The 19,762-nt window shown below is 51.8% G+C and overlaps 6 protein-coding genes across 6 annotated transcripts; 2 read left to right on the forward strand and 4 right to left on the reverse strand.

Annotated features, from left to right (window-relative positions):
* Nucleotides 1–1,722: 1,722 nt before the first annotated feature.
* N7473_003592 (uncharacterized protein) lies at nt 1,723–1,968 on the reverse strand (the record flags this gene model as incomplete). Its single annotated transcript, XM_057149532.1, has 1 exon — nt 1,723–1,968. One exon carries the CDS (start codon nt 1,966–1,968, stop codon nt 1,723–1,725), a length of 246 nt encoding a protein of 81 aa, XP_057013186.1.
* A 7-nt stretch (nt 1,969–1,975) lies between these two features.
* abr2 (laccase abr2) lies at nt 1,976–4,012 on the reverse strand (the record flags this gene model as incomplete). Its single annotated transcript, XM_057149533.1, has 5 exons — nt 1,976–3,068; nt 3,137–3,262; nt 3,317–3,487; nt 3,536–3,762; nt 3,818–4,012. The coding sequence occupies 5 exons, from the start codon at nt 4,010–4,012 to the stop codon at nt 1,976–1,978; spliced, it is 1,812 nt and encodes a 603-aa protein (XP_057013187.1).
* A 2,811-nt stretch (nt 4,013–6,823) lies between these two features.
* On the forward strand, nt 6,824–10,003 carry N7473_003594 (putative SH3 domain protein (Cyk3); the record flags this gene model as incomplete). The annotated part of the gene is made up of 1 exon (XM_057149534.1): nt 6,824–10,003. One exon carries the CDS (start codon nt 6,824–6,826, stop codon nt 10,001–10,003), a length of 3,180 nt encoding a protein of 1,059 aa, XP_057013188.1.
* A 408-nt stretch (nt 10,004–10,411) lies between these two features.
* Nucleotides 10,412–11,818, reverse strand: N7473_003595 (putative exopolyphosphatase; the record flags this gene model as incomplete). Its single annotated transcript, XM_057149535.1, has 1 exon — nt 10,412–11,818. One exon carries the CDS (start codon nt 11,816–11,818, stop codon nt 10,412–10,414), a length of 1,407 nt encoding a protein of 468 aa, XP_057013189.1.
* Nucleotides 11,819–12,335: 517 nt separating this feature from the next.
* N7473_003596 (1-aminocyclopropane-1-carboxylate deaminase/D-cysteine desulfhydrase) lies at nt 12,336–13,559 on the forward strand (the record flags this gene model as incomplete). Its single annotated transcript, XM_057149536.1, has 1 exon — nt 12,336–13,559. One exon carries the CDS (start codon nt 12,336–12,338, stop codon nt 13,557–13,559), a length of 1,224 nt encoding a protein of 407 aa, XP_057013190.1.
* A 629-nt stretch (nt 13,560–14,188) lies between these two features.
* Nucleotides 14,189–19,608, reverse strand: N7473_003597 (uncharacterized protein; the record flags this gene model as incomplete). The annotated part of the gene is made up of 5 exons (XM_057149537.1): nt 14,189–17,938; nt 17,991–18,079; nt 18,137–18,952; nt 19,031–19,079; nt 19,243–19,608. 5 exons carry the CDS (start codon nt 19,606–19,608, stop codon nt 14,189–14,191), a joined length of 5,070 nt encoding a protein of 1,689 aa, XP_057013191.1.
* Between the last annotated feature and the right edge of the window lie 154 nt (nt 19,609–19,762).

The following is a 19,762-nucleotide window of genomic DNA, read 5'->3' on the forward strand; positions in this document are numbered from 1 at the left end:
GCGAATTATTGGGGGTCATACTTTATACATGCAACATCCGGCTGGAGTCTTCTTTGTGGGGCGATCGTATGTCTCAGGACATCATCGGGATATGGAAGCCTTGGCAAAGAAGGCAAATTCTAAGATCGTTCCACGTATTCCCTGTTTTTCCTTGGAAAAGCAGACTGACGAGATGGGAAGTTCGAGTTAACAGATCATTCCACGGTATCGCATCCAGTACTTTTGCCTTGGTAGCACTCCGGTCGAGCGGGATTACATGGCCATCTGAGCCTGGCCAGTGGGACGGTTACTGCAGTCGGCGCTGAAGCTAAGACCAGCAATGTTGTTTTCAAGTCTGTGGGGTCAAGCACATCAAGATTTGGGCCGATGGCAGCGCATTCCCTGGAATCGGGCTGGACCCTGATTGCTCTCACGGGATGTCAAAGGTACCGGGAAACCGAGGATAGCTCCTTGCTGCCCGAGTGCTGTTTGCGGATACCACAGACATTTTGCAGAATCGATGTCCATGACACAGAATATAGTCAAGATGTAAATTTCCGGAAAAGGAACCGGATGGATGGAAAATGCTGGAGGAAGTTGCATTGACAGGAGAACGATCGCCGTTTTCAGAAGGTTGCACCCGTAGTCATCCATCCATCACGTGACTGTCTTACCCTAGAAACCCTTCCCACTCCTGTGCCTTCTTGCGCGTCCAGGGGGAAGAACCTTGACTAATACAGGGGATCTGAGCCTTGTCACTTTCTAGTATGTCTTTGTGTTTGTTCAGGTGTTCAAGGGCTCTTAAGGTCTTGAAACATGAATCCGTTTTCCGTATGTTGAAAGTGTCAAAATAAACTTCACCAAGTACTGTTCCGTGAAGTTTTCCTCGGAATGTAACGACGCCAAATGAAGAAGGCAGTACGAAGATCCAAGTCAAACGGAGTATCTGTTTGTAGATCCCCTCGAAGTATCATACAAGTGTTTACTCTACGTCATGACTTCAGGGACTCTTCAGACCCCGTGTAGTAAGAAAGAATGCAAGAGGTTCACGGCAGATCCAGTGCCGTCAAAAGCGCGTGTTCAGATGTCGATCGTTTTCTAGAAACATTAGAATCTAGAGACTGGATGTAGATCTGTCTGTTGATAAATACTGTGAGCATGTAGAGCTTGCGATCCTGGACTGGGCAAGCAGACAAGACCAGAGTACAGGTGGTGAAATTCTGTTCTCTATACATTCATGTCACGCAAGTAGCAGGAGCCTTGGAATTACTCGTTGCAAGTATAAGCTTCGTAACTTCTAAAATTTTTGAATTGTCATGAAGCTTCCACCTGGCACACATTAAATCCCATTCAATTCATCATGAGTCAAGAGATCGACGCCCATCGTGGTGGGTCAGCGGCTACGGACCGATGTGTCCACCAAGCCACAGTCACAGTCAGTATCTAAAATGAACTTCCGGAAATAGAAACAGCGAGAATGCGTGTAAAAAGTGGATTTTTTTACATTGCATGAGACCAGTATGGTATCAAAATTATCGAACAGGCTTCATTATCTTGTATAGCCCGTCAAATGCATAAAGTCCAAAAATTAGTTTGTTTAAGGCAGAACCAGAAGTATGTACATGTTCTAGGCCGAGTATCGCCCATGTGTAATTCAAAGTGCGTGATTTAATGGCTAGAGTAGCATGCAAAATGCTTGGCTCCCGTAGATTTGTTCGCCTCCACCCGATTCTCGATCTCATCTCAAAGCTTCCGCAGGCCCCAGGAAGTTGGTGGCTCGACATCATCATCCGTCGTCTCGGGAGACCCAGGTGATGCCTGCGAGCTTGGAGGCGCAACTGGTGTAGAGACAACGGGAGTAAGCGTGGTGGTAGGAATGTAAGGCACAGAAGCGACAGGACGAATGGCTGGAAGTGCTCTTTCCACTTTGACCAACTGACCGCTGGCCACTCCCTTGGTCATCACCACTAGCTTGAGCTTGGCCAGCATCCTGTCCTTAGCCGACTGCCTGTGTTGCATCTGGGCTTTGGTCCTCCCCTTGAGGAACCTGGGGCCACACATCAATACCATCCAGCAAAGCAACAGCCATGCCGTTGGATAAGTGGGTTTCAATGTGGCAGTGGAACAAGAATGGTCCCGGGTTAACCACCTGGTACCGCAGCATCATCCATGTTGGGCCCGCGGGGCCATTTGTGATAAAAGTGTCTCGCCTCTGAGGATTGTCCAACTGGAACAGATCAGGGCGCTCGTTATAAGCCTCCTCAGTACTGGACCAGTTAAAAAAGCCGGGACCTACACCCAGGATGAAGGCTTTGTTGGAGTGCTTGTGCATAACGTGGGGAGCTTGAATGGCGGGAGCGCCCGGCATCTCTCCCAGCTGCAGAAGCAGGTCGACCCATGTCCCATTCTTGGTCTGGATGGTGACCTGTTCAGCCAGATTATTCTTAGCGTTGAGGTCGTAGAGAATTGGGTCGTCCCAATTTGCCATAACGTCATAGAGTGCATTTCCAGCAGCGGTCCAGGTGTAAGCAGAACCCCACCGGCCGAGTGTGAGGTTCACGAGCTGGTCGGCATGTTGGGGAATGGAAACTGGTGGATAAGGCTTCATGGCTCTCTGGTTCAGAGGGACAACGGAATCAGAGGTACTCTGCCCGCCGTAGTTGACAGAAGGCTTTGAAGGCTCGGTGTTTGATGAGCCCTTGTAGCGCATCGTGGCAAAGCCGGAGATAACCTGATCACCCTGTGTGTCGGGAACTCGAATGGTGTAGTCCTTCCACGTCTTATCAAGCTTGACCATTGCGGAATAGCGCTCACCATTGAAAATGGTGACACTATCAGCAGGGAGTGGCTCGATGTAGCTTCCATCGACTTCGTAGATGTACATCTGGTGTTCGTCGATGGAGAACATCAACGCCTTCATTGAAGCAGCGCTAATGAATTTGAGAGCAACCCATTGGTTATTAGGATCAACCTCAATGATCTCGTGAAGGCCAGTTGTAGGAACACAGCCCGAGTTAAGACCCTCAGGAATACGCTCTGGGTTTGTGGGTGGGAAGTTTCCTTGGGTTTCGTAAATGTTGGGTAGGCAGCTGAAGGTGGTAGACAGGCGTTAGCCATTGCGCAAATCACGATCGTCCTCAAAATTGGTGTCACTTACCCCTTGTCGGTCAGCGGTTGGTTGTCAATCGCAGTCTTGAGATATGAAAGTTCAACCGCGGAGATGTTCTGAGTTCCAGGGCAATATACCGCACCTCGTCCATTGACAAGAACACTGTCCATGCAGCTGTATCCCTGTCAGCAAATATTGATCCCATAGTATACTTGGGCTTTCACTCACAAGATATTGACACGAGTATCCTGTTGCACCTGCTGATACTCAGCGGCTGTGAGGTGGTCCCAGTCTGACAACATGACCAGCTGAGGGTCTTTTTCCGCCTTTCGCATAGCTTGAATATCATCGTGATTGTTTGAAATCAGATGGAACGGATCCAAGACATCAGGAGCCGGGCTACATGAATTAGCATATAAAGATAGATCAAGGTCCTAATGATCTTACTTGATCCAAATTGGCCCATATAAGCCATCCATCATTTCTGATCGAGCATGAGCATGGTACCAGTAGGTTCCATATTGAGTAGCCTTCCAGCGATATGTCCAACTGCGACCCGGCTGAATCGGCTTCTGCGTCAAACCTGGGACACCATCCGACCATGGGGTGCCATGCTGTTCGATGCCGTGGAAATGGATCGAGGTGTTGAAGGGCATGTTATTGTTGACCACGACCTAAACACAATTAACATTATTGATCTCATCATCAACATTTCGTTTCAAACAATACCTCAACATCATCGCCCTGGTCAAATCGCAGCTCGGGTCCAGGAAATTGATCATTCATAAAGATCATATCACGGACATTGCCATTAGGTGCTCCTTTTTGCCACGTCAGGTTCAACTCGAATTGCACCTGTTTAGCCCAAGCCAGGGGCAGGAGTGCCGGAGTGGCTAAAGCCAGCAGCGTCTTCAATGGCGCCATATCTCCGTTCTGTCTTGTACCAATTTGAAGTCGAAGTATATAGAGAAAAAGTGACCGATGAAATTCTCCTTCACTGTCAAAAGGGATGAATCAACTCTCTCAACTGGACCGATCGGCGATGGATTGGCACTCCGGACGCCTTGGGAATATTGAGAATTTATCAATCCGAGTTGTGATTCTCAACACATACCAGACCATATGCAACAGACGCCACAGCAAGCCGATAAGGGTCCGAAAACATGTTTGCATATCTGACCAAAATAGCGAGGACCACACGTTGGCTTTGCAGCGTTTGTATGATTTGCATGTTAAGCTAAGTGTGGATCTTAGAGTCTTCGACCCTCATCTTGAGGAATGTTCATGAGGTTGGGGAAGGCCTGGCTGCGAATAGTCTTCCGTTTCCAACTAGGAACGGGTTAAGTCCGTCAAATCGGGCCGATAGAGGGCCCGGAGTTTGAGCCGAGTCATGCTCGAAGATCTTGCCCTGAAAGCCTCTGGACCTCTGGTGCATGGTCTGGTCAGCTTGTGATTGTATGGATGCAAGGGGTGTCATCAATTGCCTGCCCAGGTAGGATGTTTGATTGGGGCTGAGCATTCTTGATGACGGTCGGGAGGAATGCCAGGCCTTCTGAATCCGTATAGCCCCGTAGGCGTTCAATTGTGCTCCTTCCATTGGGTGGCAATGATGGAAACAGCTCTGTTCTGCTCAATTGGAAAGCTCACTCGTGTGTACTGGGTAGGATAGTGTACGGGAGATAGATCTTGACCCAGGTGTAAGGTTGATGCCCGGTGTGTTGAACATCGGATTCGTCTCGGTTGAAGTAACTAGCGTAAACCTTTGGTCCGAGGCTGCTGAAGGTTATGAGACCTTGTGCGAGTTTCAGTAGCTATACACTCATCATTCAGACCGTTGTCAGGTTCAGCTGTTTGACATCGCCTGCTCTCAGATATATATCCCTCTAGACCTGTGTGAAGGTGGCTGTATACACATATATATCAGTGGCGCTCTCGGTTGGTTCCAAAAATGTTCTAATGAGTTCAATACTAGCTATATACCAATAATACCATTGGCCATTCTGCCCCCATTATTGACGCCACTGAGGGGTGATGTTTTGCAAGTGGCCCCCAACGAGTGGGGGAAGCGGGAGGTTGCCAGGGCCAAATCGATCTTTTGAGATTTGGGTTGCGCCGCGAAGCAACCATGGATCGGGCCTGGGAGGCGCCATAAATTGATCACCACAAAACTAGAGAAACAATAGTGGATGAATAGCTTCAGCAGATTGCAAAAGAGATTCTTCGGTGTCTTTTTAGTTAATAATCGTCGATCTTCTTTACTTAGAGACTCCAGGAAGCAGTGTGATCCTTTCCCCGGTGCCCTGGAAACGAGAAGTATGACATAAGCGCATTAAGCTTATCGATAAGGCAGGTCTCCCCCACTAGTCCAGATTGGGACACCACGTAAACAACCCAACTCGGGCCTCACCGTCTGAACCGCCGGCCCTGTTGAATCTCTCTTCCTCCTCTCCCACATCCTCCCTTCGCATTGTCCTGTCTGCAACCTGCGGTGCCTGTGGGCCTCGTTTGTTCCGACATTTTCTTTGTTCTCTCATCTCTTACAATGCAGGTTGCTTGAGCTTTACTTATCTCTCCGACCGTGCGTACCCTGCAACCCCATCTGGTTCCCACCTTCCAACTACGACCTCCGCATCACCCTCCGATCCGGGAGCCATTACCTATTACCCAGTCCAAAACATTCTCTGTCGAAAAACGGACTGCCCCCGACGTGTCGCCGGAAACCACGGTTTCACCTTTCGAGCATTTCATATCCTTTGCTATCAACTTGACCAGGGTGGGTTGATCACGATGGCACGGAATGCGCCCCAGCTTCCAGTGAAGTTTCCGTGTTGGTGTCGAGCGGTTTACTCTTGGGGAGGTGAAACAACAAGAGATCTCGGCTTTGTGGAAGGCGACTTGATTGAATGTTTGAATGCCGGAGACGGACAATGGTGGATGGGGCGCTTGCGCCGCGACAGGCGAGCTGTTGGGCTTTTCCCTTCCAACTTTGTCGAGCTCATGAGCGAGGACTTTGTCCCTATTAGTCGTGATACGAGTCCAATGGTCCTGGCCGGATCCTCACCCATTAACAATCCGACCTCGGCACCTAAAAAGACCAAGACAGTCTTTCGCAAACCTTTCCAGGCGCACAAGGAAGGTCTGTCACCATCGTCTCAGATTGCGCGGAGTGGATCAAATACTCCAGTGAAAAGCTCCATTCCACAGACGCCACCTCGGGCTGGTAGCGTACCGAGGAAAGTCAAACCTCTGCGCACGCATGCATCTGCAGTCAAGAACCAGGGATCAGTATCTCGTCCTTCATCAGTGTCATCTCGGCCCTCGTCACGCGGGATTTCTGTGTCCCCTCGAACATCTATGGAACCTGAAAGATCTCCATCTACTGTGGTTCCCCGTGGCAGTATCTCGCCTTCGCGCCCATCCTCCCGCGAAGTCTCACCTATGCCTCGTGATGCGTCCTCGATGCAACCATCGCCGATGCAACACGCTATTTCTCCTACGCCTCATCGTGCAGCCTCCCCTATGCCACATCGCGCAGCTTCTCCTATGCCACATCGTGCAGTCTCTCCTATGCCACATTGTGCAGTCTCTCCCATGCCTCACCGTGCAGTCTCTCCCATGCCTCATCGCGCAGTCTCTCCAATGCATCATCCAGCCTCCCCGATGCACCATTATCAGCAGCATCACCCTCAGAATCAACATCGCGAAGTGTCACCTATAGAGCGTGAAGTATCACCGATGCAGTTACAAGAGCGTGAAGATTCTCCTCCACCGCCACCTCCACCTCCCCATCGAGTCGCCCTCAATCGCGGTCCCTCACACTCCCCTCAACCGCCTCAGCATCATCAATACTATCAGCGCTCTCACTCTCCTCAGCCACCTCAACCACCTCGATCTCCACAGCCTCCTATGCACCAGCAGCAGCGCCACTTGCGATCTCCGCAGCCACCAACGCATGCCCCGCACCCTTCACGTTCTCCCAAACCATTGAATATGAACGACCGCTATGTGATATTTGCACGAACTCCATCTCCTGGAGCAGCTTCCACACACTCTGCCCACTCCGCAATCTCGGCTCAATCAGACGTAAATGGGAATACACCCTCTCCTATGAGAGATGCCATGGAAGATATTATGACTTCATTGGAAGACATGGGCATTCCTCGCGACCCTCCGTCCCCATCCCCTCGACAAGCCCCCTCACCTTCACCACCACCAAATTTCAACAACCCTTGGTCTGCAGAGGACTATGACGAAATGAATGACCGAACCCCGCCTGCCACTCGCAGACGGCCTCTCACATCACTCGGCTTTGATGGATACAAGGAGCAACATCGTGGAATTCCCCAACAGCGAAACAGCGTCTACTCACATGATCACTACATGGACGGACCTCCTCAATTGAATAATTATGTGCAAAGGATGGAGAGTCGCCTGCGACAGTTAGAAGACCAGAACCGACCACCCGAGAATGAGGGAGCTGGCCCAGATGACGATCAACCCCCACCACCGCCTCCAAAACATGCAAGCTATCATCATCCCCGACACAATTCAATTGCAGGCCAGTATGCGCAGGCACGGTCTGGGCAAGACCATAGGGGTGATATACTCAACCGATCATTCACCAACAAGTCGAGCGCCACTACCTCCAGTGGTGTGCAAAGCATTGGGACCAACATGACTAGCAGTACCGACAAGACAAGCCAAAGCTTGATGAGCGGTGTTTCTGCTGGTGGTTTCAGCGCAACTAGTGCGGGTAGCTACGCCAGACGAAACGGCGCCCACCAGCGGCCAAACACAGCTATGGATACCGTCCGATCTAGGGGCTTCAGTGATGCTGGCGATAGGCCAGAGACCCCCCTCACGGGAATCTCTTACCACTCCAGCCACAACACATCTCGCCAAGGGGCATCGTCTGCTATTCCTTGGTCCGCTGCCGATAACGATGCAGGAGATTCCGGTGGAGTTTTCGGTGGTCTTTCGACGCCCAAGACTAAAAAGCAAGGGTTCTTCAAGAAAATCTTCGAGTCTGCCAAGACGGGTGCTGCAAGCGCGAGAAGCAGCATTTCGGTTGGCCATAGCACTGGATCCCAGTCTCCAACCAAGGGTAACAGAATGATTGACGTTGTGTCGCCTCTCCTCACAGCTCATTCATCCCGTGATACAGCCCGGGACATGGGTATGAGTGCCAGTTCCATTGACTGGGTGCAAGTTCGTCGGGATGTCAACCGAGCGTCATCACCAAGTCGGAACGAGAGAATCGAAAGAGCCGAGCGGTGCCAGATGATGGATCATCCGGTCATCTATGCCATCGAGGAACTGTACGACACTGCAGAAGGTGATGAGAGTATCGATGGATTACCAATCAGTGAGCCCACGAATTTCAACGCCGGAAACCTGAATCTTGTGGACAAGAGTGCGCGGTTTATTAATAGCATTCCGCCGCTCACAAATCCTGTGAGCCTTGCTCAGGGTTACATCTGCCGACCCTACAAGAGCGATGTTCAACGTCTACGGGCCATATTCACCTGGGTTAGTGAGAAAATCGCATGGGAGGAGCCTGTTGACGGGCTCGATGTCGACATGAAAAGAGTGCTGCAAGCTAAGCGAGGTAGCCCTCAAGAAATCGCTTACCTGGTGCATGAAATGTGTGCAGCAGTCGGTCTACATGCTGAGACTATCCGTGGCTTCCTCAAGAACCCTGGTGACTCCCTGGATCTCGACAGCCTTTCTCGTCCCAATCACTGGTGGAATGCAGTCCTGGTTGATGGCGAGTGGCGTATTATGGACTGCGCATTGGCGAACCCTACAAACCCCCAGCGAAGCAAGTTTGTCACCAATAATATGTCAATCGCCGAAACCTGGTACTTCCTCACCCGGCCTCTCGACATTTGCTTCACGCATGTCCCGCTTTATCCTGAAGAGCAGCATATCTGTCCTCCAGTTTCGCCAGATGTTTTACTTGCTCTGCCAGGTGTATGCCCCCAATTCTTCAAGCTTGGTGTGCAGTTCCCAGACTATGACACTAGCTTGATGCGCGTTGAGGGCCTAGAATGCCTCCAGATCCGCTTGGTGGTCCCTCCCGACGTTGAATGCGCCGCCGAGGTCGAAGCACCGGCATTCGCTTGCGATGCCGACGGGGACTTTTTCGAAAGCGGCGACATTGTGCGCAAGCGCGCCCTAGTTCAACCAGACTGGTTCAACGGCCAGAAGCGGATCACCATCAAGGCCGTCTTGCCAGGAGACGAAGGACAGGGTGTGTTGAAGGTCTACGCTGGTAAGAAGGGCCTCATGCACTCCAGCCGCGATATCCCTCATCCAATGGCCCTCGCTCTGCCAATGGTGCACACGGGAGAAAACCCGCCATACGACTTTGTCCTCCGTCATCCCACGCCTCACGCCCAACGGCACGATCTGTACATCATGCAGCCCCAATGCTCCCGCCTAGCGGTTAACAATACCTTTGTCTTCGCCGTGCGACAACACCCATCTTCCCCTCAACCCCCAGCCAAGGAGGACTACGCCGTCAACGGACGAGCCTCACCATCGGTATTCAACCGACCGTCCAGTGCCCTGAGCATGGTGTCTAGTACCGCCCCATCAACGATATCAAGTAACTCGAACGAGTTCTCTGCATCGACATCTGCTATTTCCTCAACCAGGTCTGCGTCTGGTCGCGACAAGCCGGCCAAATTGGCTATCCAGGCACCATCTGGCAAAATCTTGCGTCTTACCCGGAAGGCGGATCATATGATCAGCTCGCCAGATCCTAATGGCCTGTCCGTTACTGATGCCCCCGCCGAGGGTAGTGTATGGGAGACGGTCATCAAGATCGGTGAGCGGGGTACCTGGCGTGGCTTGGTCCTTGCTGACCGAGTCGCACGGTGGTGTGTGTTCTGTGAGTGGGAGTGTGTTTGATACATACACCATTGCTCGGAGTTGATATTCTCAGCTTTTATGTGATAGATTCTTGTCTGGATATTTGATTGGTCTTATATTTAATTTTGATTTTCATAACTTTTGGTTTTTCCTGGTGGTTATTTGATTGTTTGATTTTGTGTTAGCGATCTTGGATTCTTCTTTTTTTTTTTTTTCTCATAACTGGCATTTGCATGGATCAGGTCGGCTTTGGAGCATTGCATATATCTGCATTTCCAAGTGTTACTTCATTTTTACCCACAGACAGCTGTTCCTGATCCTTGGTGTTTGGTGTTGGTCATAATAGGTTCATTTTCGAAGAATACATATGGTGTTCAAGATAAATATGTTCATTTCATGATATTGTAGTTTCGTAGATTTGACCTTTATAGAGAGTGGTCGCGTAGTTTATAATTTAGCAACAGCATCTCGCAGCATCGGCGCCACTTGCTTCCTACTTGCCTTGGCGTTCGTCTGCACCCACAAGTGCCTCCAGACTTCGGAGGTTCCATTCAGCGTATCTCGAATATCAGCCTCAACCAGATCCACACACTCTCCATCCAAGGGCGTCCACTCAATAAGGCCAAGTGAGCTTGACTCATTAATGAACTTCTTGATACCGTCCACTGTATGTCCACCTTCCTCTGATGCACAGATGAACAGCTCTCGAGTATGTTGGTCCTCTGCCGAAGAGAAAGAAGTCATGACGACCACCATATCCAACTCTTTATCCTCCCTCTGCGCAAATTTGCGAACAACCTCAAGGAATTGGTGAGGCTCGCCCGCTTTTTCGATAATCCACCGAATGGGCTTGACCGATGAGCAAAAACCAAGTTTGATGTTCTGCCCAGAGGATTGAGGCTTCTCAGTCCAGTCTTTGAAATCACGATCCAGAATCTCTTCCGGAGTCAACAAATCCAGACTATTCCGCTTCGCATCATCGATCTGCTCGTAGAAAGCCTTCATGTCCCATGCGGGATCTGTGCTGCTACTCGCCCCGGAGACTAACTCTTGCAGGAAATCGACAGACTGAATATCCACATCCTTGACCTTTCCTTCCGCGGTAAGGTTAGACGTATCGATCAGAATCGGCGCCAGCGCCAGTTTCGCGACCTGCGCGATCTCCGCCGCGGACGACGCGTCCTGGCTGGCAGTCCAGAACCCACGTTTCTTGAGCTCGTTGGTGATCAATGAAGAGCACGACCCAGGCCCCGGCTGGATGATCAATGGCTGATCGGAGGGGATGTCTTCTGCCCCAGGTACGAAGTTCTCATCGACGTGATGGTCGATACACCCCACCGTGCGGAAAGTGACCTCCTCCAACCCGCTCACCGAGCCATATCCTGGTTTCCCATCAACGCGCTCCTGCATGGCATTCCAGTCGACCATAACCGCATCTGCCTGTATTTTCTTCGTTTTGGAGAGCTCCTTCAGGCTCCGCGCAAAGTCCGCAACCGTGACTAGATGCTCACCGAGCAATTTCCCCGCGGAGTCGGAGGTTCGATCAAATTGCTCCTCGGGCCGTAGGGAGGGGAAGCTGGCGGATAGCCACAGCGCGGTGACGAATTCTGGTCTTAGTCGGTACAGCTCGGAGCCTGCAGGGATGTTGGAGAGATTGAGGAGGGGGATATGGGGTCGCGGGGTGGTGGTTGGGAGGCGGTTGTTGGCGCAGTAGGAGTAGACAATGGCGGAGATGATCGAGTCCAGGTCGGCAGATGGATTGCCGAGCACGTAGATGGGTGATTCGGATAGAGTACCGGCCAGGAATTGTAGGTGTACCTGGCGGGCCTGGCGCAGGAATTGGAGGAGGGTCATGGTGGGTGGCCTGGGTTGGTAAGAGGGAAAAGGTGTTTTCATCGTTGTTAGAAATCGCAAAATCCCCAGTCGCGGCGACGTCACCGCAGCGGGGTTAAGCCATCAGTAGGGCCGATACATTGAAAATAGCAAAACAATTTATTTGACAACATCAGTGGTATCAGCAATATGGCTGATCAGAGACTCGGGTTTCTGAAATACATAATTTCATAGTTAAGGTAGAAAAATACTATGGTTGCGCAGTTATTACGCTCAAATTAGGTTTATCCTACCCATGGATAGCAGTTCCTGGAGAGTTGATAGTGAGATATATCAAAGGATTTGGGGTCAGAAACTCTATCAAAAGGGTATTTCAGGTCAAGATCAGAATGTTTTCACTCGAGTCCAACTTCAAGTTGACAGTTTCACTTTCAATCTCTGGCTACGTCATCCAATCCCTCAAGGGGAAACACTTCACCTGAACCACAACACAACAATCACAACAACGACCAGAAACACCTCCATTCCCACCTCCACCATGAAGAGCAGGATATCCATCCAGCTCCCCTCACCCTTTGCCCAAATTCCCCGCCATCCCATCTTATATCCTGACCCTTCCCCCATCCATCCCCTCCCCACCCTCTCTTCCACAAGCACAACCCCCAAAACCCCCCGAATCTCCATCTTCGCCAAACGCGAAGACCAAGGATCCCCCCTCGCCTCCGCAGGAAACAAATACCGCAAACTAGAATACATCGTCCCGGACATCCTCTCCCAAAGACCAAAATATCACTACCATGAATCCCACCCAACAACCCAACCCCTACCCGGTCCAGCAACCATCCTCGTCACAGAAGGTGCTCTCCAAAGCAACCACACCGTTCAGGTAGCCGCTCTCGCCCGCAAACTAGGTCTTAAGGCCCTCGTCCTGTTGAACCGCGACACAGGCGGTGGGTATAAAACTAGTTCCGCGCCGGGATTCTTCGCGAAGCTAGGGAATGTGCAAATCAATAAACTGCTCGGCGCGGAGATACGCATGTATAATGCGGAGGATCCTGAAGCTACGGATGCACAGCCTGTCCTGGACGAACTAGTGAAATCAGGTCAAAGACCATACTGGATTCCCGGTGGTGCCAGTCTGCATTCCCTAGGAGGCCTAGGCTACGCACGAGCAGCCTTCGAAATCGCCGTCCAAGAAAGTGAATGCCAACTCGGCGGCTCGGGTCACTTCGATTTCATATTCGTCGCCTGCGGGAGCGGAAGTACCGTTGCCGGCTTGATTTCTGGTTTCAAATTACTCGAAAGGGTTCAAATGAGCTCGAGCTCGAGCTCCGGCGAGAGTAGCTGGCCTCAAAGATCACGGAATATCATCGGCATTCTCAACTCGCCAACGAAACCTCGGGAATATCATGAAGAGCGGGTTCTTCGGTTTGCCAGATGCGCGGGGGAACTCATCGGTCTTTTAGACGTTGAGAAGGAAATTACCGTGGATGATGTACACCTGGATGATCGTTTTGTTGGGGAGGAGTATGGGGTTATTGATGAGGAGACGAGGAGGAGTTTGTCTATGACGGCGGAGATGGAGGGGATTGTGTTGGATCCGGTTTATACGGCCAAGGTTGCGGCGGGGATGATGTATAGGGTACAGAGTGAGGAGATGGGCAGGTATGCACAGACGAATGGGTTGAAGGAGGTGAATGTCTTGTTTATTCATACGGGTGGGCAAGCGGCACTGTCGGCATACTTTGACCGGGTCATGTGAAGATGTACGGATCTGGAGGTATATACTGCATACACCAAGATGCTAAACATCATTTGTAAGATAAGCATTAAGAAGGAACATTACTATAACGCAAAGAAGAGAATCAATCCATAAATGCCAGACTAATTTTTACAGACTCATATACGTAGTCAGATTGATAATGGCTGCATTCGACTATTGGTACAAGATATCGATGACGGGTAATAGCAAAGGGGAAATCAAACGCATTGAAAACAGATAGCCTCGGTCATCACAGTAAACACGGTCTGAATCTGCAGGAGATAGAATCTGAAGAAAGGACATAGAAGAGATAAAGGCTGTAACAACTTCATAACATAATAAAATAAGCACCATTCAGGCCAAGTAAAAGAAAACCAACACTAAAACGCCACGGACATCCGCCTGGTCCTGGCACCGTACCCCCTTGTAGTACATCTTTGCTTGAAAAGCGGAATCAGGACTTGATCCGCGTGGAGAGGAGAATAAAACACGGTCACTCCAGACTAAGAGAGATCAGATAAAACAAAAAGAGAGAAACTTGAAACAAGGACGTAGAGTATGTGAGAGACTCGAAAAGAATTCCAAGGAAAACAAAAGTCATTCCAGGGTAAGCAATATAAAGAAAGAAATCATAGCTCGGACTCGGGATCCTCGTTCGTCTCCGCGGCAGTAGCAGTGGTGGTCTGCGTCTCCCCGTTCGGAGCTGCATCGTCATTGGGTGATGGCGCACGGCTGCTGCCATTGCTAGCGTTGAGAGCCTCCAGGGCTTCAGTCGCGTGAAGGTTCTCCATCGGCTCAGACTCGGGCTCGACCTCTTCTTGATTCGTGAGATCCGCGAAGACATCATCCAAGTTCTGACGAGGACTGCTGCTAGCGAAAGGTGCATCGCGACCGAATCGTGGAGGACTGAATAGAGGCTCCATACCCTGCTGCGGCGTGGGCGACCGAGGGAGGAAGGAGGGAGATTCAGAGGCCGCGGCAGCCGGTAGGAACGCAGAAGAGGACGTTGGCGCAAATGCTGGGGTAGAGTCACTGGCGGGAAGAGAGTAATTGGCAGAGAAAGGATATGAAGCCGCAGTAGCATCCGGCATTGGAGTCAACGTGGGCCCAGTTGTGGTGGGCACGCCGTTACTGGAAGGCGGTGGCACAGGCTGTAGAGAGCCGGGTCGAGACGTTTGAGCATCGATCGACTTTCGCTTGCCTGCCGCCGCGAGCTTGGCGCGGAGATGCTCAGGAAGATCCTCTGGTCGGTCAACGCCAAGCTGAGCCATAATCTTCTGCTGCTTAGTCGGACGCGGCTTACGCGTTGACAGGGACTGCTCGAGGATTGGAGGCGCCTCCGGTGCAACGGGAGCCCACTTGTGAATCTCCTGGCGGAAAAAGTTGGTCTCATAAGCCAGCAGGACTTCGGCACCCTCAATCTTTCGCAGATAGAAAATCAACGTCGGCACTTCCTCAGTAGTGGTACACGCAGCGTTGGTGAAACTATGAAGGAAATCACGGAAGGCTGTAGCTTGATTGATTATTCTGTCCAGAACCTCTTCCTCATCTGGCTGGAAGGGCAGACTAGCCATTTCGGCTTGCCAATCCAGCAGATCCTCGAGCTTAGGCCGGGCTGCATCGCGAGGGATCTTCTGCCGCCAGTCGCAGATGGGGCAGGTGTACTTGTCGAATTCCTTGACTTTGCCGCGCGCAATCTTCAAGCATTTTCCATGATACCATTCATGGCAGACTTCGCACTCAATCATCATTCCAGCTTCGGAATGACGGCAGATGCAAAAGACATCACGCTTTCGGGACTTCGGACCCCACACGTTAGGGGCAGGAGTCTCAAGGAGCCCGTCAGGGGTGTTGTCCCGAGACGAGGGCTCCACGGGCGGCCGATAGCTATCCTCCAAATCAAAGCAGTAAGAGTTTCGCTTCTCCACGTACTCCATGTGCGACTTTAGGATATGCAGAGGAGCATTGGCCTTGCCAAAGAGTTTCTTGCCCTTTCTCATCCAATCCTCGTGACGCTTCTGCTCGCGTTCCAGGTCAATCGCCCCGATCGGCCGACTGTTCAGCTGCTCCAGAGACTCCGTGAGTTCACGAACATCCTTGTACTTGGGACGGTTCTTCAGCTCCGGGTCTTTGCTCTTCTCATAGAGCGTCTGAATCCGCTTCTGCGCTTCCCGTTGCTTGGTCAAGATGGCATCAACGGCGGCAAGGGTGTCAGGGGATACAGGGAATCGAGAGGCTTGTGCGGAGAGCGCCTCCAGCTGTTGGTAATGAACCGCTTCAACAGCCATCAACTCCTTGGCCTTGGCTTCCCAGGCTTCACCGTGGCGAGACATTTCCTTGAAATGAAGCAGATGCTCGTTGGTATCCTTGAGACCAAGTTGCTCTCCAGAGGCGATGAGATCCTGACAGTCCTGGAGGGTGAGGTATTTCTCCCGTTTACGAGCAGCCTCTTCGGTCCACTTCATTTGTTGATGGATCTTTTCCAGGTGTTCCACTTCTGGAATTTCGACGTTGAAGTTTCGGCCGGCTTCAACGAGCTCCTCGATTTCCTGGGCCGATCGCGTATGCGGGTTTCTTAAGGCAAGGTTAAGGTCCTGGCGGAATTTCTCGATTTCGCGGGTTTTCTCTTCCAGGGCCGCCATCTGTGGACAGTCGAAGGAAAGTTTATCAGCCTCTGCCAGAAGGGCGTAGATGTTCTCCACTTTGCGGACTGCTTGGTCGCGATCGTCCAGCTGCGCCGCCTTGGAGCCAGGTTTGCGCCACGCCTTCTCGTTTTTTCTCCGGTTCTGCTGCTTCCGGGTGATGTAATTGTTGGCTTCCTCAACCCATTTATCGCAGCGCTGGACGAACGCCGCAAGATCTTGGAGGCCAGGCAGGTGGTACGGGATTTTCTCACCTTCACTGAGCAAATTGTGGAGAGCCTTTAGCTGAGGCTTGGGCTCATCCTCCAAGGTCTTGTCGAGCTTCTCTCCCCAAATTTCCGGAATTCTGGCGCGTTCCTGGACCTTTTGCACGGTCAATTTGAGCTGATCGTCACTCATGCGGTAGCGAAGTGTGTGTCCAGGTCCGAGTAGCTTCTGTGATGGGGGTTCACCACAGCAGTCATAGACCTCAGCATGCATCAGGCAGAGTGTCTTGCCTGACTTGTGGCAACGGAACTGGGTGAGGTAAGTGTAGGCCTTGCAGTGCTGACACAGGTAATCATCCTCTGGAAGGTCCTCCTCTTCTACTACGAACTTAAGCTGACAATCACCTTTAGGGGGGTTGGCGCCAAGACCGCAGTTATGAGGTGCCATATCTCGATGGCGAGCTATGAATGTTGCCCGATCGTTCAATTCCCTGTTGGTGCTTCGCTCAAGCGCAGGGGCAAGCCATTTAGCCGTTGTAATGGAGTTGTCTCGTGCAGCCGCTGTGAAAAGCAGTTCGTCGTGAGAGAAGCACGGGTGTCGGCGGAAAGTCTGAAGGCGCTCGACTCCCGCGGCGCCGAATGGCTCCCAGTCCGCAGGCGCAAAGTTGACAGCCTCGTTGAAGTTGAATCCGTGGTTGAAACCTGCGTGGTAGGCTTGAGGGAAAGTAAGGACAAACTGGCCTGCTCTTTGGTCCACCGCGTAAACGTTGACACCAGCCTTGCGGAGTTTGTCGGGGGGCATCAACGTCACAAGCTGGAAAAGAAGATCGGGCTGGCCCTCGAACAACTCCGGGACTGCCTCCCGCATGGCATTCTCAAACGCCTCGGCGTCGGCACCGGGAATACCGTACCAAGTCTTGGTAGCGCCAAAGTGTTGATAGTTCGCAGAATAGGCGTAATGATCCTCATTATGCCAGCAGAAAGTCGAAAAGCACATTCCAACATAGACCCACGGCACAGTCATGCCAGAGATATCAGACTTGATGTGACGGAAGAGCGAATCGCCGTAGAACGGCAGAACATTCAAGTTCCAAGGGTCAGATGAATACTGATCAAGAGGGTTGCGCTCGATGGTTGGGAAGCCACTACCATGAGTAGTAGAGTGGATATCCGCGCCGTACTCGACTTCTACCGTCTCATGCAGATCCACTACCAATTTCCAGAATTCGGCCTCAACATCATCCTCGGTTTCCCGTCGGTGGGTGTTGAGCACTGGATCAAACGGCATCTTTGAGGCGAAGTACCGCTTCTTGAACTCGTTGGCCTTTTCTTGGAATTGCTTGAGCGAGTAAACACCGCCATCCTCGAAACCGAACTCTCCAGTGCCAACCAAGCACTTCGGGCAATGCCAATCGTGATCAGCGGGGGAGGTGGTAGTGGGATCCAGACAAGTAGTATGGTAGCCAAGTTCACAGCTGTCGCATACAAGGATTGTCGAACGATTGTCGGACTTTCCACAAGACTCGCATTTCTAAGAGATAGATATTAGATGGATGCTCATGTATACCATTAAGGACACTTACATCTCCGGTTCTTTGCGCCCCATTGCGACCTTTAGGTGGTGCAGGTCGAAGAAGAGACATATGAGACCCGGCCACCATCGGTGGCATATCTAGAAGCACCAAGAGTTAGAGTGATCTGATGAGCCAATATCAGTGTCAAACAATACCTTTCTTGAGGCGCTTGCTACGGCGCCCACTTCCACCATCATCACCGTTCTCACCCTGTGAGCCACTCTCGTCGTGACTGATAGCACGCTTCACAGGCTGTGCAGGTAGCCCGTTCGGCACCGGTGTGTAGTGAGAGGGATGATCGGAGACACTTTTAGGGGTTGAAACCCCATTATCAGCAGCTTCATGCTTGATAGGTGGACCGTTGTTGACCGGAGTAAACGCGGGAGAGTGGTTCACGGCAGTGAAACCACTTGCACCAGCATTGACGGGAGTAAAGCCGGAGGGCGCTGGACGAGGGGGAGGGGGAGGCGTGGGCTCCACAGAGGGGGTGGGCTTTTCGACGGGCTTCTCAATTGGGGTACTCATCACGGGTGCCATGCGCATTGAAGGGGTTCCATCGCGAGCTTTGGACGGGGTGCCATTCTCCTCCAAGCTGGGCTTCTTCGTCATGGGCGACTGACGCGGAGACGGGGTATAAGGACCACCATGTTCCAGTTCGAGCTGTTGTTGAACGCCGGGTTTGGCGCGGGCAAGGTACTCCTCATACGGCTGCAGATACCGCTGGTAGGAGTTTTTGAGCGAGGTGGATAGAGACGACATGATCTTTCCGCTGTAGCCAAGATCACGACCAATTTCGGCCCACTTCTTGGTTTTGCAAACAGACTCGAATCCCCCTCGCACCTCGACAGCCTTTTTCAACTTGTAGAGATCCAGAGGGCGTTTGTCCACACTCGGTAAGCGACTGTAATTCGTCCCGTGTTGCTTGTGAAACATGGCAAGCCCGTCGATATAGTTCATGTTGGCGCGATTTCCTGGTTCAGAGTAGAGGTTAGAACCGCGCTGCGGAGAGACTCCACCTACAGCAACATCGGCTGAACGCGGGGCCATACCTCCTTCGACCGAGTTCAGTTCTTGTCGACGGGTTTTGAAGTGGAATCGCTGCGCAAGTACCCCACCGGTTAGCATACACACAACAAAAAACACGATGAAAACAACTGGGGGCGCAGTCGGGCAGGAGAGCTGAAAATGCTGTCCGCCACAGACTCGCTCCCAAGCCGATCCTCGAAAGCAGAGTTGAAGACGCGAGCACGGAAAGATGTACCTCTGTGTCAATCGCGAAGGGCGGCTGCCAGTTCTCCGGAGGGATCACTCGACAGATTCCATATTTCCTTCCTTCCGGCGCAATCTTTTGAATGTATGCTACGGGATCCTTAAATTCCTCCTCGGTTGGCCGAAAAGTCGGGGCTTCGGGCAAGCCATGAGGGCGCACGCGCTTGGAGGGCTCGCGAGGAGCATTGGGTTGGCCGCGGCGCTCAACCGTGGAGAGATCCAGGGGCACTGATCTCCGAGCGCTCAAAGGCACATTGTGCGAATGCGACGGGTGGGTGCTGGCCGAACGAGTGGGCTGGCGGCCCATGGAGGATTGAGCAGCCATGGAAGGTGGAACAGTGGAGGCCGGAGCCACCATCTCTCAGCGTTGTTGAACGTAAGGCAGGTTGGCGTGAACGAGAATACGCAGCCTGCGCCTGGTTGATAAAATACCGGGGAAGGTGTCAAGAGTGGTGCGAAGAGCGCATTGGAGGCGTAGGTAGGAAGGGTGGGTGATGAGATGAGCGAGGAAG

The sequence above is a fragment of the Penicillium subrubescens genome, assembly GCF_028828155.1.
Source record: "Penicillium subrubescens strain IBT 31985 chromosome Unknown utg000002l_segment0_segment0, whole genome shotgun sequence".
NCBI lineage: Eukaryota > Fungi > Ascomycota > Eurotiomycetes > Eurotiales > Aspergillaceae > Penicillium > Penicillium subrubescens.